Here is a 19029-nt window from a genome sequence, read left to right as displayed (position 1 = left end):
GCCTGGAACCTGAGCCATGAGGGTCAATAGCACATGGTTGTAGGTTCATTTCATTCTTCAAAGCCTCTGACTCTTCTCTTTCCTCCCACTATGCTCCAAGACTCCCTACCCGTCGGCCACTGTTTGGCTGTGAGTCTCGGCATCTGTTTTGAGGCACTTCTGGGTAGAGCCTCTCAGAGGACAACTCTGACATGCTCCTGTCTGCAAGCTTAGCGGAGTATCATTCATAGTGTCTGGGGTTGGTACTCTCTAATAGAGTGGGTGTTTGGCTGGTGCAGGCATCAGTTGGGCATTCCCTCAATCTTTGCTCTATCTTTGTCCCTGCACATCTCATAGGCACAGTAAATTTTGGGTCAACGTTTTGGTGGGCTGGTGTTCTTGCCCTTTACTAGAAGACCCCAAAGTGATAGGAGTTCCACAAAAAAAAAAAAAAAAAAACAGGGCCAACTAACCAGGGCCGAGAGGCATTTTCTGAGACTGAAGCATCAACCAAGACCCATGTATGAACTGGACCTAGGCCCCCTACAAAGATGTAGCAGATGGTCAGCTTGGGCTTCAAATGGGTCCTCTAGTAAGGAAAGTGGGGGCTGCAGTGGACATGGACTCACTTGCTAGCTTTCAGTTCACTTTTCCCTGGAGGGACTGCCTTGCCAGGCCACAGGGGAAGAGGACCCATTCAGTCCTGATGAAACTTGATCAGCTGGGAGCTCCCCTTTGGAAGAAGGGAGGGAGAGAGGGTGAGACTGGGGAGAAGGTAAGGGGCTATAAGCATATAAAAGTGAATAAAAAATAAATGAGGGAAAAAAAACCCCTCTGACTCACCCACCACACAGCCCCACCCACACCCTTTTATATGTAGTATGGTGAAGAGGCTTGCCCTTTTTGCACAGGCTGTGGGGGTCTAGATGGAACCTATGACTTAGATCCTGTTCTGGGTGACCTCAGTTTCAATGGATGAGTTTAGCCAGGAATTTCATCTGCCTGAGAAGGGACCTCTACCATGATCCTACCTGTCTCTCTCCTGTCCTCCTCACTTCTCTATTCCCTTACTTCCTTTTATCTTCCCTTTGTGTGCCCTTGTACTGGACAGCTGTCTTAAATACTTTTACTTTGCACTGGTCACAGCACTGTCCACCTCCAATGTTCATCCTCGGCCCTGGCTTCTCTCCTTGATTTTCCAGTTCCACTGAAGCTGGTACTAGGTGAGAGCCTGAACGTACGGGAGAGGTTTAAAGGTCTCCCGTGGACAGACGCTGCTGACCTTCTCCACCTACCTGAGGCTGATCATTAACTTAATACTCATATATAAAAGGTGTCAATCCTCACAATGGGGACAGCACTGCCTACAGCCATGGCCAGCACGGCAAGCGTCATTTCCAGCACTGGAAGCTCAGAGCTGTCCTCCCTGTCAGCGAACATCAATAATGCTGCTGACATCTCTGTCATTGTCATCTATTTTGTGGTGGTGATGGCTGTTGGAGTGTGGGTATATGGGAGTTCTGGCTGGGCACTGAGATTGCAGGGGAAAATGTGTCATGGTGGGTGTGTGAATCATCGGTGAACTGAGACAATGTTCTTCCAAGCAGCGTTGTCTTTCTGTCAGGATAGTTTGCTTATGTGTGACATAAATAATGTTTGCACTGAATGAATTTATTCTCCAAGGAAGACCATCATTTGAACACAGCCAGGGCTGGGTTCTTGCCCTGCTTAGCATGCTCAGAACCTCAGATCAAAGACACAAATGGGACTTCCTTTATCTCATTTAATTACTTCCCTTTGCTGAGTGAGAAGTTTAGACCATTTGTATTTTGTTCACTCTTTCTTTTCAGTATCGAATTTGAGGCTCCAAATTTTCTTCCAAAGGCAGCTTTTGAGGCACTGTTTTCATGTGCTAAAATAAATACCGGGTTTTCAGGTATAATTTCTAGAGGTCCCTCAACTGAGTCATTACAATACCAGGATTTGTATGTCTATTATAAACCGAGGCTGTGTCATTCTATCTAAAAAGGTACGCCTCTCCGGGGAAGGGCAGATCCATCAATGTCACATGCTGTGTGGAGCAGCTGGAGGGTCTCTGATCCGGGGTGCACCTGTGGTTTCTGACCTTCCAGTGGCTTCCTTCCTGTTCAGGCAATGCTGAAGACAAACAGAGGCACCGTTGGAGGCTTCTTCCTGGCGGGACGAGCTATGACTTGGTGGCCAGTAAGTGGGTGAGAGGTTTCTGGAGATATGCCTCTATTGATAAGTCATGGTGGCAGCAGAGGGACCTGCCAACTTGCTTTTTTTTTTTTTTTAAATAAATCCTCCACTTTAAGACCATGACCTGGGATTGCAGAAAGATTATACCGTACAACCGACTGAGAAAAGCCTTGGTCTGGGAGCCCTGCCACTTCAGTTCTAGTTCATTTGTCCTCACACAAAAAATCCTTCTTAGCATTTATTAGCTCCCTGAATTCCTTTTCTGCTTCCAATCCGGAGCTAATCCTGCTCCTCTCTGGGAGATTATCTTTCCTCTGACCTCCCAGTTCAGGGTCCACTCCCTCTCTCCCTTTGAACAACGTGTTCTGTTCTGCACGCTTACTGGCTGACTGATTGCAGGCTGTGTTCACCGTGATGATGTTACAGTGATTCTCCTGGCCTGTTGCCCACCAGATATTTTTTTTTTTCTGAGTTTTGGTATATGGCTTCCTCAGCCAGGTTTTATTGCAGGATAGGCAATATATTCCTAGAGAGTGTCAGGGTTAGGTTCAATATACAGTGAGTGTTCAGAAAATGCTCCCGTCAACAGATATTCTGCCTTATCTAGATACCATAAAAGGCAAGTGAATTAAAACTGTCTGGTGAGGATGGTAGGAACAGATTTACTTGAAGCACATAATCAAACTTCGTGTTGCCTTTTTGCTACTTTTTGTGAATCATATGATTCTCAACTAATCCTAAAGTCACAAACCAGCTCTATCAAACACCTTCATACAAAGAGTGAGTGTAAAGAGGAATATAAAAGACAGCAAAGACAACACTGCAGGATCTCACAGTCCTGTTCTGTTCTCCATACTAGTGCTGGTCTCTGTCTGTTGGAGAGCACTCTCTTCATCTCTGAACTTTAAGAACAGGAGGCAGCATGATGGAAAATGGAATTAATGAGCACAGGTTGCTATGCCGGTAAGGGTAGAAGTTCTCTCTGATGAAACTTTGGAGTCTGTCACTGACTCAAGTGTCAAGTGCTGGTAGGAGATCTAAAAGCCTGAAGGTCCACTCAGAACAAGAGATACACTGATGTTCCCCTAAGGCAGGCACATCAGGGTTTGTTTTTGTAAAAGGCCTAATTGAAAATCTCTTGCGCTTTAGAGGTCAGAGTCTGCTATGAACACTCAACAATGCCACCACAACACAAAGCCCCTGTAGTCAGTATGCTGTGGCATAGAGATAGAGATGCTGGATTTCAAATATCACCTAGCTGCAACTTTGCACATCTCACCCTTCAGATTAAAAAACAAAACAAGCAAAACATTTTTAACTCTTTATAGTGTGAAAAGTGTTCGTGGTCCCTGGGCCACAGAATAACTGGGAACAGGCAAGTTTTTGTTCATGCACGATCATTTGTTGCTTTTGCTCCAAGAAACAGAGACTGAAACATCTCAACACCTGTTTCCCAGCAGTCTTATGACTCTAACTTTAGTCTGATCGCTTGTCTTGCAGATGGGCGCCTCTCTGTTTGCCAGCAACGTCGGCAGTGGCCACTTTGTGGGCCTGGCTGGGACAGGTGCAGCTTCAGGAATTGCTGTTACAGCATTTGAATCACATGTAAGTGACAGCAAATTCTTTTTTTCTTTTAAGTGAAACCCATGTCTGGGTATTTTCAACAAAATATAGCTCATGTTTTCCTGGCGTCTGTATTGGATGTCCTCCTTTGGTTCTGGTTTTTATTTCCCCCTCAACTAGTCCAATTTTTGTCTTTGAGAGCTTCTGTAGCCTCATTCTTTTCCTATGTGGTTATTCCTATTAGGATGTCATTTTTGTATAGTCCAAGCCCCACTTTCACTTGGTCCCTGTTTGAGCTCTTTTGTCTCCTTTCTGAGATGCCACACTGTATATCTATTCTTGAACCAAAAGCAAGGATTAAAAATGTAAAAAAAAAAAAAATGCTGGGGAGAGGTCTCAAGTTTGCTACACTTGCCATAAAATCAAGAGGACAGATTTCAGATTCCCAGAATCCACATGGACACTGAAGACACATGGCAGCCCACTGTAATTCCAGCCTCAGTGGTAGGGACAAGGGATTCGGCAAATTAGTTAGTGAGACTTGCCATACCTGAGAGCTTTTGGGTTGATTGAGAGCCCCTGCCTCAAAGAATAAAGGTAAGAGCAATGGAAGATTCCTAACATCAGCCTTGGGCCACTAAACACACCTGTGTATACTATATGCACATTGAAAGGTACATAAATAGGTCAGGCATTTGGGCCTTTAATCCCAGCACTCACGGGGTGGGGGTAGGAGCAGGGGAGGCAGGGAGGCAGGCAGCTTTCTGTGATTTCAAGATCAATCTGGTCTACTTAGTGAGTTCCAGGCTAGCCAGGCTACAGAGTGAGATATCATATTGTGTAAATATGTTTCCCTATAGCTTCCCTCCCACCCCCGTTAGGCTAAACAATACGAACTGGTCAGCATTAAATACATATACATTTGAGTAACACTAAATTGACTGAGCAGGTTGTGTGAGTGCACAAACACACACACACACACTGATGATAATAATTGAAGAAAATAGGCCATAAGAAGGAGTGAGTGGCACAGGAGAAATTTAGAGGGAAGAGAGGAGTGAACTGACTACAGTACAGCATACATATAGGCAATTCTGAAAAATCATTTTTTAAAAAGACAGATCACACAGGAGGCATATCCATCAAAGATAATGGTAGAGTTTGTTGGCACCTAGCATGAGGTTTTACTGATGCTTGTCAGGATGAGTAGAAATTCAAGTCAGGTCTGATAAGGCAATAGCAGTGCAGTAAGGAATGAATATTTTGAAAGATGGAGTATCAAACCTTTGGGACTTTAGCACGGACCTTCTAACTTCCTATCGTCATTTTATAGTGGCTGTGTCCCTTCACTAGACCCTAAATTCTTAAGAATGGCATACGTGTCTTCTTTCATGGAGACCACTCTAGTGCACAGCTGGGCATGTGGTGAAAGTATCATATAGCTCATGAGGAGCCTGCATCTTTACTGTTCTCCACGGTGCACATGTGGAGGAGGGCAGAGCCTACTTCTCAGGAGTCTGCTTTTTTTTGGGGGGGGGTTGTTTTGTTTTGTTTTCACCATGGGAGTTAAACTTTGGTTCTCGGGCTTGTATAGCTGGTGTTTTTTTTTTTTTTTTCCAACTAAGCTACCACACAGGTCCCTTCTATATATCTTCTAAAAAAAATTTTTTTTTATATGTGTGTGTACACTAGTAGGATAGACAAAGTTGGAATATGGTGCAACTTTAAACAAACCACCTTAGATGGACTCAGAAAGTGGCCTTGGTTCCTTACAATGCCTCTGCCTTCTCAGTGCTAAATGTTGTTTTGTTTTTGTCCATTTTAACCTCAGAAATATCAAGACATACCCAGACTTTGGCCAGATATGGCTTGTGGCCTGGGATTTGATTTCATAATGCCATAGAGCATACAATGAAGACTGCCTCCATCGGCATGAAGAAAGTGACCTCTAACCCAATGTATATCACTCCCAGGCTATAGACATCTAGGCTTTTTATAGCTTTGACCATGAATTTCTTGAATCTCAAAGCTCACATCATTCCTATATATGACAATGATGATAACTACTCATTATACCTGCTTCCCTAGTTGTGGAAGGACATTGGTGCTTTGTGCTATTTTATGACATGCATAAAACCTGCACTTTAATACCAGGTTATATCAATAGCGCTACTACATTTGGCAAGACTTAAAGGGAGCTGAGGATGTTATTCTCTTCTCAAAGTTTTAATTTTTTTATTTTTTATCCTCAGTGGTTTGGCACTCATGTATAATTCTCCCATTTAAGTTCATTGCTTTTGTCTGAGGATGCACAATCTTTACTTAGTCCAATGAGCTCAAAACACTTTATCTCCTGCTTGCTCAATGTCAGATATTATAGTATGGAAATATTATGTTAGACAGGTGCTAAGAGAAGTAGTTGGGTGTTTTCGTTTGTCTTGAGATTCGGAGGCCAGAGGTCATAACATAAGGTCACAAGCCAAACTCTTAACGCTGCTCTTGGTTTGTTACAGTCGTTTGCCTTGTTGCTGCTCCTGGGGTGGTTTTTTTTGTCCCCATCTATATCAAGGCAGGGGTAAGTATCTGATGTCTCTGTCATACACTTATTTATCTACTTGTTCTCTAGGTTAAATCGTGAAACCTGGGTATTTGGGCCTCATTGGTCCTATGGCTAATAATATACAGAAGAACAAAAAAAATCAAATTGCTTGCCCATAGAGTCCCCTAGTATAGATTGTGTCTGTCACCAGGTGAACAGTCATTGGTGGCCCTGCCTAACGATCACCATGGTAGATGTAAGCCTGAGTCAAGAGCAAAGCTGGGGTCACAGGCATGTTTTAAGAGAAGAGGTGATCTGGCTTAAGTCTTGGGAGATAAGACTGAGTTCTTCAGGTAGGAAGATTGGATGATGGAATCAATATATGGAAGCTGAAAATCTTTCTTGGAGTATCTAGAGGTCAGTTAAAAATTAAGGCTAAAATAGAGAGTTCTATGGAGAAGACTGGTGAGAAATAGAGGTGTCTGTAGGCACAGTGGTGGTCAGTTATGAGTTTTATGTGTTTCCTTTCCTGGAAAGAGGAATGAGAACCATGGAAGATGGGATGGGGACAGGGAAAGTAATAGAGGAAGAGAGCCAAAGTATGCTGTGTACATATGCAAAAATATCACGGTGAAGCCCACTGTTTTACAAAATTAAAATATGCTAATATAAACACAGTGACATAGGGGCTGAAGAGAGGGCTCAATTGCTAAGAGCAGTGGCTGCTCTTGCAGAGACCCCAGATTTGATTCTCAGCATCTACAAGGTGGCTTCCAACTATCTATAACTCCAGTCCCAGTGATTCCAATACTCTTTTCTAACCTGCTCAGGCACTGCACATAGAGTACACAGACATGTATGTAGGCAAACACTCACACACATAAAATAAAAAATATAATAAAATAAAGTTAATATATACTTAGTGTAATGGCTAAAATTAAAAAAATAATGACGCCATTTTAAATAGATGCTGTAGGGTAAGAGAGATGTCTCAGCTGGTAAAGGCACTTGCTGCCAAGCCTGATCACCTGAGTGCAGTCCCAAGGATCCATGTGACAGAAGCAGAGAATCAACTTCTGCAAGTGTTCCACTGACCACCGCATACACACCTTAAAAATTTGGAGAATTATATGTCCTCTTGGAAATGGGAGATGCAGGGCTTTCAAGGATTCCAGGGTCGTGATCAGATTCCCATTTTATGAAGTTTCATTTGGGCATCTGTGTGGACAACGGACTTGAGCAAAAGTTCATGCAATCTGAGGCTGGGATGATAGCTAGAAAAGTGCTTGCCACCCAAACCCGAGAATGTGAGTTTGATCCTCAGCACCTATGTAAAAATGCTGTGCATGATCGTGTGTGCTTGTAACCTAGCACCGAGGAAGCAGACACAGGCTGATCCTGAAGACTTCCTAGACAGATGGTCTATCCTAATCACCAAGCTCCAGCCTGGTAAGAGACCCTGTCTCATAAAGACAACACCCAAGGCTGTCCCCTGGTCTACACACACACACACACACACACACACACACACACACACACACACACTCGCTCACTCAAATGTTCATTAAGTCTTAGCTAGCAATGGTAGCACAGGCCTGTAATACCAGAACTTAGGAGGAGACATGGGCAGAAAGAGCAGGAGTTCAACATCCTGCTTGGTTACAATCAAGTTTGAGGCTAGCCTGGGCCACATGAGACAAATAATGATTAAAATAATGATTACAAAATAATGACTAAAAAGTTCATACATTCCCGTGTGAGGCTCAAGAAAGGAAACAGGGAGAAAGGGAAGCCACTTTTTTGGATACTTGTGACGTGTGTGTTAGCAGATCAGAAGTAAAGGCAGCATGAACAATTTGAAGGCAGCATGGACCATTTGAAGGCTTGAAGTTTTGGCAACCAGCATGCATGAGTCCTCCATAAATGGGGCAAGAACCACAGAGGGGAGCCATGCAGAGATGGGCAGGTTGGTCAGGAGGGAGATCTGTGTAAGAACAAATATGTGCATCTTGCTCTCTGGAGACGTCGGTTATGAGCCTTGGATAGCTCCGAGAATGACTCACTGAACAAACACCAGGGGTCAGATGGCCTTTCTTCAGGATGGTTGTCTGAAAATTTTCTCTAGATGAGGAGCTCCTCCTTTGCACTTCTGCAGAAGGTGGCACATTTATTTGTTCCTGCCCCTGAACACCTGTGTGGGTTTGGCTGTAGCTTGCCATCTCTCCAGGGATTCTCTCAGTTGGAGGTCTGCTAAGAATTCCTCTTCTTGTTTTTTATAACAGGGGATGTGTGTGTATATTTGTTAACATGTTTTATAATGGAAGATATTAAATAATGAGCACGATCACTCTGATAAAGAGAGAAAGGTGAATTTCTTATTGTAAATGTCTCATGAGCAATTTTGTACTTCAGTAAAGAAAGTTACAGGTATCTCTCTAACTTAAGACTTAATGTAACTCTTATTTTCTTTTTTAAATTTTTTATATTAATTACAGTGTATTCACTTTGTATCCCAGCTGTAGCCTCCTCCCCCAACCCCTTCCATTCCCACCCTCTCTCTCTTTTCTTCTCCTATGCCCCTCCCCCAGTCCAATGATGGGGAAGATCCTCCTTCCCTTCTATCTGACCCTAGTCTATCATGTCTCATCAGGACATGTCTATCTTTGTCTTCCTCTGTGGCCTGGTAAAGATGCTCCCTCCTCAGGTGGAAGTGATCAAAGAGCCAGCCCCTGAGTTCATGTCAGAGACAGTCGCTGTTCCTTTATTGGGGAACCCTCTTAGACACTGAGCTGCCATGGGCTACTTCTGTGCAGGGGTTCTAGGTTATCTCCATGCTTGGTCCTTGTTTGGAGTATCAGTATCAGAAAAGACCACTGGGCCCAGATTTCTTGGTTCTGTTGCTCTCCTTGTGGAGCTCCTGTTCCCTCCAGGTCTTTCTATCTCCCCCTTCTTTTACTTTCAATAAAGAAAATCATATAAATGCATACTCAAGTATGTACTTACAATATTATCAGCAATCAATTTATTTTATAATTATATTACAATTTATTATTTTACAAATACTATTTTTGCTGTACTGCAGCATTACTAGTAAAAATAATAAAAATTACGTGTAGAGTGTCGTCTACTGAGTGATGTGGCAGTCACTTTATTTATACTTTTGTACTAAACCTCTACTTTAAGAAAAGGGAAATTCAGAGACTCATTTGCAAAAAGTAATAATATGTGGTAAACATTAGAGCCTGGAAGAGATTGTCATTTTGTCTTTAGTGTCTGAATTCATTCCAGAATTATCACTCTACTAAGGAATTGTGTCTTCCTCACTTCTGAATCCCCAAGATGTCATACTTAGTGCTTAACTCTCTGATGCCATTTAGCAAATGTCAAATCATCTGATGGCACTAGGCATGGAGGTGAATTTCTGTTGCCCTCTCTGTCTGCAGGTGATGACCATGCCAGAATATCTCAAGAAGCGGTTCGGTGGGAAAAGACTCCAGATCTATCTCTCTGTCCTCTCCCTTTTCAACTGTGTGGTGCTGTCAATCTGAGTTTCCTGCCTCCTGGCATTGGAGAGTCCACAGTTTGCTTGTTGGGGCTGGTTGCTAAAATCAGAGACTGGTGTGTATAGACTGCCAATAGCACCAGCAGGGTCAGAACTTCCTGGGTGGGAAAATGCTCAGGACATCCATGTGCCTGGAGCAGCAGCCTTTCACGTCAGGAGAACAAGAGTGTAGGTCCACCCCTGAGAACATGCTAGTGTGAAAATGCAGGTGTGGCCAAAGAGCAAATATCACTCACACAAGTAATAATGGCTGCTTCCTGCAGGGGCCTCTTGCTTCTCCGTTGCCCAGTGCATGGTAAGTTGCCTAAATTTTCTCTGAGCTAGCTCTGGCTTGCATTAAACTGACTTGAGTTTGCCTTATCAAAGACTGCCCTTGTAAAACCTGAATCATAAATGAGTCCCTAAAATGATTATTCCCTGGAAATCATCTCTGATGAAAGATGTCAGGCATTTGACCTTTGAGCAGCACGTGAAGAAAGAAAGGGCAGCTTATTTATCCTTATGTATCAATGCCTAATAAAACATCAGAGTTCATAGCCCAGGCACACATTTTGATGTTAGGAGAGAAAAGTTGCTTTTCCTGTTCCTCTTCTGTTGGGCTGTTACTGTTCCGAGTAAGCCAGCTGTGGGCCTAGATGCTACAGGCCTTCCTCATGCCCTGTGAGCACATTCTCCCTTTATTGAGGTGAGATTCCCAAGCAACAGGAGTTACCACACCCCAAGGAGATGAGGATTTGTATCTTAATACCTGGCTACTTACAAAGACAGAAGCAGAAAAGGTGTGCCGCGCACAACCAGAAGAGGTTAGTACCTGCCAGGTGGGATTGCAAATGGCCTTTTGCTTACACAGTCCCTGAGGTGGGAATGTTAGCAGAAACAGAAGACCCCCCCCCCTTGGTACCAGGGACATTGTGTTATTGTTCCTCCAAGTGGGTGGAACTTGCTAATCTCCCAGGTCCCCCCTGACACCTGCAGCTCCATGGTTCCAAAGATCATGAGCAAGGGCCAAAGCAGAAGGGCAGCAGCAAAGGCTCTCTTGAGGGATGTGGCCTTTTGGAGTGCATGGTTCTGGGTTGTAAGTAAGAGATGGGATATAGGTAAGCTGAGTGGGGTCGCAAGGAATTAGCGCACACGGGCTTCCATGCGTGTCTGTGATCAGCCGATGGCACAGCAGCAGTCCTTCTATGCCTACAGGGCTATGTCTTGAGTGATACCGATGATGGTTAACCTGAGGACACATTGTTTATATACACACACCCTCCGATAGCCAGTTCTATCCTGGCTACTTGTTAAGAAATCATTACAAGAACTTAAGATGGAGGAGTTTTCAGAATCTCGCCTACCAGGATTGAGAAAAGGTGGATCCCGGGCTCTCAGCCTTCAGGAACCTGTACACGGAGACTCAGTGGTGGGCACCATGACTTGTAATCCCTGAGTATTTCAGTCCACACTCCCTGAAAATGCTGCTGCTCTTCTGGAAAACAACGAAACTTAGAAATTAACATGTCTACACACTAAGATTTTACTAAGATATTACCAATGGTTCCAAAATAATCTCTTTTAGCAAAAGAAAATCATACGTCATTAAAATTTCTCTTTATTTCAAAGGTTTCTTTTTTCTTTTTTTTAACACTTTTTTCTACTTTATTTTTTAAATAGTTAATTTTCCCACCCATAAATTTATTATTTTTATTGAAATAGATCTTTTCACACAATGTATTTTATTATGGTTCTCCTCCCCAAGCTCCTCCTAGATGCTTCCAGTTTTCAACCCTCCCAAATCCACACCCTTTATTTTCTCTCTCATTAAAATAAAACAGGCATCCATAATATTCATAATAAAAAATAAAATAAAACTAAGAAATCATAGTAAAACAAAACAAACAGAAAAAAGAGCAAAGGAAGATACACAAGAAAGACACACAGATGCTGAATCACCCACATTTGCACACGCAGAAAACCCATAAAACCAAAATCAGGAAACATAATATGCAAGGAGAAGGTCTATAAAGTTAAAAAAAATAATGCTTGGATGAAGCACTGTGAGACAAAATCCAAAACAAAACAAAGCAAAAAACCTCCAAAAATACCACTGAGTTTGTATTCTTTTGGCCATTTACTGCTGGGCATGGGGCCTGCCTTTAAGTGTGATTTATATAACCAGTGGTGAAAATTAACTCTTCCTTTGTGAATGATTACCAATTTGAGGTAGATGACTGGGTTAAGGGTAGTGTTATTTGTACACTTTCCCCGTCAGTGCTGGGACCCTAACTGGCCAAAGCCTGTGCAGGTTTTGTGCATGCACCCACAGTCTCTGAGTTCATATTTGTGTCTGTCCTGTTCTATCTAGAAGTCTTTTTTTTCTTGGCGTCCTCCACCCATCTGGCTTTTACAATCTTTCCTCCTCCTCTTCTTCAGAGTTCTTTGAGGTCTGAAGAGAGGGATTTGATGGAGACATTCCATTTAGGATGAAATGTTCCAAAGTCTCATGTTCTGTGACCATTGTCCAGTTGTGGGTCTCTGAATTTGTTCCCATCAACTGCAGTAGGAAGCTTTTCTGGTGCTGGCTGAGTGAGACACTGATCTATGAGTATAGCAGAATGTTGTTAGGACTCACTTTATTGGTGTGTTCCTTTAAAAGAATATTAGTATTTGGTTTTCCCCTAGTTCCTTGGAATATCTCAGGTTCTTGGACACCCAAGTAATGTCAGGCATGGGTTCCATCTCATGGAGCGGCCCTTAATTCCAATCAGATAGTGGCTGGTTGCTCCCACAACCTTCCTGCCTCTATTGTACCAGCATATCTTTTAAGCAGGTCACCATTGCACATCGCTGGGTCTGTAGCTAGGTGGGTGTCTACATTCCTTCTCTGGTAGTGTACAGCGAACACCGCCAGAGTACTACTATAAACACTAGCCAGTGGGAGTAAAGGCTCTAGGAAGGCACCAGCTCAACTCTTCTCTGTTCAGTGAGGTGTATAGATGCTGTCTTCAGCAACAGGGCCTTACCATCAGTTTGTGAAGAACAGCCCATAGCATGGGTTGTTTAGGGGTTTATATGGTGCCCATTTGGCTAACACCTCAATTAGTTGTAACCATTCCTGGAACTAAGGCTTCATTTGGTGGTAAGGGATGTTTAATTGTGGCTTTGTCTTCTCCATTATTTGGTGAGCCCAATTTAGATTTCTTTCATGCATGTATATATTTTAAGAAGCTTCTATTGGATTATGTTTCCATATGACCCTTCAAACAGCTCTTATTTTTAATCTGTCTTTCTCCATTTTCTTTCCCTTAGTCTTCTATTTCTTCCCCCTCCCAATTTGAACCTCTCATTTGAGTCTCCCCTAATCATCCATAGAAATCTATTCTATTTCCTCTTCTCTGGGGTATCCATCCTTCCTTCCTAGCCCCTTACTCCGTACCTAACCTCTGTGATTATACAGACTGTGGCCTGCTTATTGAGGACTTATCCACATGTAAGTGAATACACACCATATTTGTCATTTTTGGTCTTAATCACTCCATTCAGAATTTTTTTCTAGCTCCATCCATTTACTTGCAAATGCCATGATTTTATTTTTTTAATGGCTGAGAAATATCCCATTGTGTGAATGTATCACATTTCCTGCATCCATTCATCTGTTGATGGACATCTAGTTTGTTTCCAGTTTTTGGCTACTATGAATAGAGCAGCGACAAACATGGTTGAGCAAGTGTCTCTGTAGTAGGATGTAGAGTCTTTTAAGTATATGCCCAAGAGTGGTATAGCTAGGTCTTGAAGTAGATCCATTCCCAGTCTCTTGAGGAGCCACCACACTGATTACCATAGTGACCATACAAGTTTACAGTCCCACTAGCAACGGCTGAGCTGCCATTTGTTTTCTTGATCTTGGCCATTCTGACTTACGTAAGATCAAATCTCAATGTTTTGATTTGCATTTCCTAATGACTAAGGATGTTGAACATTTCTTTAAGTGTTACTCAGCCATTTGTGTTTCAAATTTTGACAGCTCTCTGTTTAGATCTGTACCTTATATTAAGTTGCGTTATTTGTTTCCTTGATGTCCGATATTTTGAGTAATTTATATACATTAGATATTAGCCCTCTATCAAATGAATAGCCGCTAAAAATCTTTTCCTATTCTTTAGGCTGACACTCTCTCTGAATGATGATGTCCTTTGACATACAGAAGCTTTTTAATTTCATGAGATGTCATGTATTAATTGCTCTTAGTCCCTGTGTTATCAGTGTTCTGTTCACAAAGTTTTTTTTCCTGTGCCAATGAGTTCAAGTGTATTACTCTCTTTCTAATCTATTGGATTCAGTGCATCTGGCTGAGATCCTTGATCCATTTGGAGTTAAATTTTGTGCAGGGTGATAATTTTGTGCATGACCTATTTGCATTATCTTATATTCAGAGGACCAGTTTGATTGTTCCATGGTCAGATAGGATGCATGGAGTTATTTCAATCTCTGTAAGCTTGTAAAGATTTGCTTTGTGCCCCAGGATGTGGTCTATTTTAGAAAAACTTCTGTATACTGCTGAGTAAAATGTGTTTGGTGTTTGTGTAGAACATTCTGTGGATATCTTTTAAGTTTATTTGATGTGTGATTATCAATTTATTCTGATGTTTCTTGATCTATTTTTCTGTATAAACTGTCTATTGGAGAAAATGGGTTATTAAAATTTTATACTATTAATGGATTGGTGTTAGTCTGTGTCTTTAAATACAGCAGTACATTTTTTTAATATATATAATTGGATGCACCAGTTTATGATAGTATGATAGTTTGTCTTCTTGGTTAACTTTCCCCTTGGTTTCTTCAGATTAGTACAGTTTGTACTCTATTTTGTCAGATACTAAGATATTGATGCTTGTTTGCTTCCTTTTTCCATTTGATTGTAGTAATTTTATCCCTACATTTACTCTAAGGCGGTCTCTGTCTTTAAAGCTGAGATGTATTTCCTGTAGACAACAGATAGATGGATTTTATTTCTTGATGAGGCTGTGTCTTTTGATTGGAGAATTAAGGCCACTGATTTTTAAATTCATTACTAAAATATGAGTTAACAGTAGTAGCCATTGTGTTGTTGAATTTTTGGTGTTGTTTGTTCTCAATGGTACTTTATAATTTAATAATTACAGCCCTGTATTTCTTTTCACAGTCTCTTTGATATATTCATTCCTCTATTTGACCCAAATTATTGCTTCCTGTATTTTCTTTAGGTTTATTTTTTGGATATAAAGTGTTTTAGGCTGTTTATTTCACGGTAAGCTTTTATTATGTTTCAAATATGACATATAGTTTTGCTGAAAATATTACCTTAGGTTGGTCACCACAATTTTTCAGGACTTGGAAAGCATTGTCCAAGGCTCTTTTGTTTCTCAAAGTTTTCATTTAGAAATCAACTTATTCTGATGGGTTTTCCTTTATTTGTGACTTTCTTTGTATCTTTTCCATTTCCAGCTTTCACATATTTCTTCAACTAACAAACCTCCCGCAAATCAGGATTTATTTGCAATTCTTCTCCTTCACATCAACACTAACAGAGACAGCCAAATACGGTATTACTAGATTTGGGTTTTATTTCTAGAAGTTTCTCTTCACTGGACGACTCTTTTCTGAAAGATAATTTTGTCAGTAACTTGTGAGAAGTCATTCCACTTTTATTCATCTCCTTGCAGAACCTAACAAGAGGGGTGGGGATATTGGCTCAGTGAGCAAAGGTGCTTGCTGCCAAGACTAACAGCGTGAGTTTGAAACCTGGGACCTGCATGATGGAAGGAGAGCATCAACTCTCACAATCCATCAGTCAAGCAGCACACACATTCACACACACACATATACACAAATACATGCACAATAAATGTAATATTAAAAAGGCCCAGTGATTGAACACACCTGTATTTTTGGCTTCCACTTGGGAGGCTGAGGAAAGAGGATGATATGAGTCCAGGAGTTTAAGATTAGCCTGGGCAAGATGAACAGACCCTGTCCAAGGAAAAGACAGGAAGAGGAAGTGTTTCCTCTCACCCAATATTCACTAGATCAAAACTTCCACTAGTTTCAGATCAAAAACAGCCCTTGTAAGTGAATGCCTGATGCATTTTGATTCTATATAATTCCAAGGCCCTCACTTAAGTTTTGTTTCTCTTTGCTTCCTCTCTAATCCTCATGTCTTCCAGATCTTGTGCCTGAGGTTGATTCTCCCCCACGTCTTCTATCAAGGACCCCATGGACATATCCTGACACAGTGTTTTGTCTGGTATTTGCTAGCTCTCTTTGACGTAAAGATGCATAGAGGTTCACAAACTATCCTGCTAACCCCACCGTCTTCCCAGAGGGATTTCGCTATATTTTCAGCTATTCTAGATTTATATCACTAAGTAAAATCCCATGAGAGCTGTATAACAAAGTGTCTAACAGTGCAGCCTTTGGACATATAGAACAAATAAGCCCAAAAATTAACACTTACTGCCTTTGTGGTGTCAAACCAACCCCCTAAGCCTCACTGTTTTCCTGACATTTGACATGATTATAATAACAGTAGCTAAAATGCACATATTTTTCAATGGTTTAAAAATACAGTTAACTCTTTGGCAGCTAAAGGATTTCCAGAATGAACAAAAAAAATATTATCCCATTTATCTCTTGAAATAGACCAATCCCTTGTGATTTTAATAAGAAAAGTATGTGTGTGTGTAAATTTTTAAAAATTGGTAAACGAATACTAACACTAATTTGAAGCCTGGGCATGGTAGTATATACCTTTAATCTCATCGCTTGGGAGGCAGAGGCAGGTGGATCTCTGAGTTGGAGATAAGCCAGTGAGATTCTGTGCCTCTCCCACCTCCAGTCCCCAACAAAAACAGGATGCTAACTTAAGAGTATATGTTGAGAGATGGGAAATGGCTCCACGGGTAACAGTGTTTCCTGTGCCAGCATGAGGAGCTGAGTCTCAATACCTTGCACCAAAGCAACACTCTAGACATGGTCAAGTGTAGATGTTACTTTTTAACGTCTATTTTATTTGGATTTCCTAAAGCCTTTATCTCCCTTCTACTCTCCAGACCTAGGTAGGAGAGAAAGATGGGTAGAAGGAAAAGGGATGTAGACCTCTTTAGACTTAGTTCTGGCTGTTTAGGGTCTTTGGGTTGTTTGGGAAAGTCTGTCAGGATATCTAGTAGTCCAGCAAACCTCCAATGGCAGCAGCAGAAAGAACCAGCAGCCTTCTTTCTCCTCTGTCTGTTCTCTTGAAGCCCAACTTCTCTCTCTTTCTCTCTGGGCTCTTGTATTTATACTCTCCCAGAGTCCTCAGAATTCCACTAACTCCAGCAAAGACCATGCCCCTCTCTGAGTTGCATGAGGCAGTTATCAGCTGTGGACAAACTAAAAACAACTCCATATCCTATACTTGGGATTAAAACAAAAATATGCTTGCCTAACATAATTGCATTTTAAAAGAAACCAGAACTTCTACTACAGTCATGTGCTTACCTGTAACTCCAGAGCTAGAAAGAGGCAAGGGAAACAGGAGGATCGGGGAGACTATCTTCCTCTGGGAATATTTATGTAGTGTCTTCAGGTATGAATAGGAGTTCACCAGGAAGAGAGTGGGGCATGTGAGCCTTGAATAAAGAAACCAGAGCCCTGAAATGCATGCTTCTCTCCATCTTCACTGTTCTCTTTCTAGGCGAACATCTTTTCTGGAGCCATATTCATAAAGCTGGCTTTTGGGTTGGACCTTTACCTGGCTATCTTCATCCTTTTGGCTATAACAGCTGTTTTCACAATCACAGGTAAGTCTTGTGTGCTCTTGTCCTTCATTGAGTTGGGCCACCTTCTACTGATCCCACACACGTATGTTCATATGTGTTCGTGCCTATATCATTTTGTAGAACACAAAGCTACTAAATAATATATTCAATTAAGAAAACAGTGATATATTCCCATACTTGAACAAAAATGGTTTCGCTCGACGGCTTTGCGCAGGGAGAAATCAGAGGATTGTTAAGGAAAACTTTTGTGGTATTAAACTTCTGCCTTTTCTCCTACTTAATATTTATAACTAAGCATAGCAGTGAAACCACACTGTAAGAGAAACTTTGACTCGGACAGATACAAGATAAGGCCACGTATGGCGTCATGTTCCATAATCCCAGAGCTAAGGAGGCTGAGACAGGAGGATTGAAAGTTCAAGGCCAACCTGGGCCACAGAGCAAAGCCCTGCAAAGAAAGAGACAAAGGGTAGTTGCAGAACTGGAGAAAGAGTGGGGGAGGGGAGTGAAGAGAAAAGACAGGAGGGGAAAAGGGAAGAGGAAACAGAATAAAAGAACAAGAAAAAGAGTACAATGCTGAAGGCCAGCTTTGACAGGTACACCAAGAAAGGGCATAGTGTGTGATTAATCACTCAGCAGACTTTTCTCTGAAGGAGCAAAACTCGAAAAACTCTCTGGGGTCCAGAAAAAGGGGAAAAAAAATCACACACACACACACACACACACACACACACATATATATGCATATATGTACATAAACATACACACACACTCTTGCTATGAAGCAAAGCATCAACAATTTAATATTTTTCCCTAGAGCTTATATATCCAACAAAATCTTTGAAGCAATATAAAATTTATAATGTGATTACATCTATTTTTCTCCAAGTGAATGATTACAGTGAGTTCAAGTTAAAAAACAACAACAACCCAGCATGTTCCCCAGTACCTTTACATATTAAAGGTCTTACTTATTACCGTTGAGAAAATCAGAATTGTTTCTGAGAACTCATATGCATTTGCATTTAAGCAACTTATTAGAGATTATTAAAGTGTAAGCAAGCAAGATATTATTCTAAGTCAATTTTCTTACTGGCAGGCTGCAATTTGTCGTTGCAAAGAAAGGATCAACAATCTTATTATTTATCTTAAGAAGTAATTTTGTAAAAAAAAAATCTAAAGAGAATCCCAAATCTAAATTTTAAAAAATGTATTTATTATTTATACAGTATTCTGCTTGCATGTGTGCCTGCAGGCCAGAAGAGGGCACCAGATCTCATTATAGATGGTTGTGAACCATCATGTGGTTGACTGGGAATAGAACTCAAGACCTTTGGAAGAACAGCCAGTGCTCTTAACCTCTGAGCCATCTCTCCAGCCCCCTA

The 19029-nt window shown here is 41.5% G+C and overlaps 1 protein-coding gene across 1 annotated transcript in view; it reads left to right on the top strand.

The window, feature by feature from the left end:
- Positions 1-1342: 1342 nt before the first annotated feature.
- The window catches only part of LOC129676598 (solute carrier family 5 member 4A-like), a 31353-nt gene continuing 13666 nt past the window's right edge, over positions 1343-19029 (top strand). The window contains 7 exon segments of the mRNA XM_055607014.1: positions 1343-1486; positions 2131-2202; positions 3700-3804; positions 6276-6314; positions 6317-6337; positions 9745-9849; positions 17560-17665. Of these exon segments, the coding sequence (XP_055462989.1) occupies positions 1352-1486; positions 2131-2202; positions 3700-3804; positions 6276-6314; positions 6317-6337; positions 9745-9849; positions 17560-17665 (583 nt within the window). The 5' untranslated portion in view covers positions 1343-1351.

The sequence above is a fragment of the Psammomys obesus genome, unplaced genomic scaffold, assembly GCF_907164565.1.
Source record: "Psammomys obesus unplaced genomic scaffold, mPsaObe1.curated_primary_1811, whole genome shotgun sequence".
Lineage (NCBI taxonomy): Eukaryota > Metazoa > Chordata > Mammalia > Rodentia > Muridae > Psammomys > Psammomys obesus.
The sequence above is the reverse complement of the archived record's forward strand: the minus strand, read 5'-3'. Positions and strand labels throughout refer to the sequence as shown.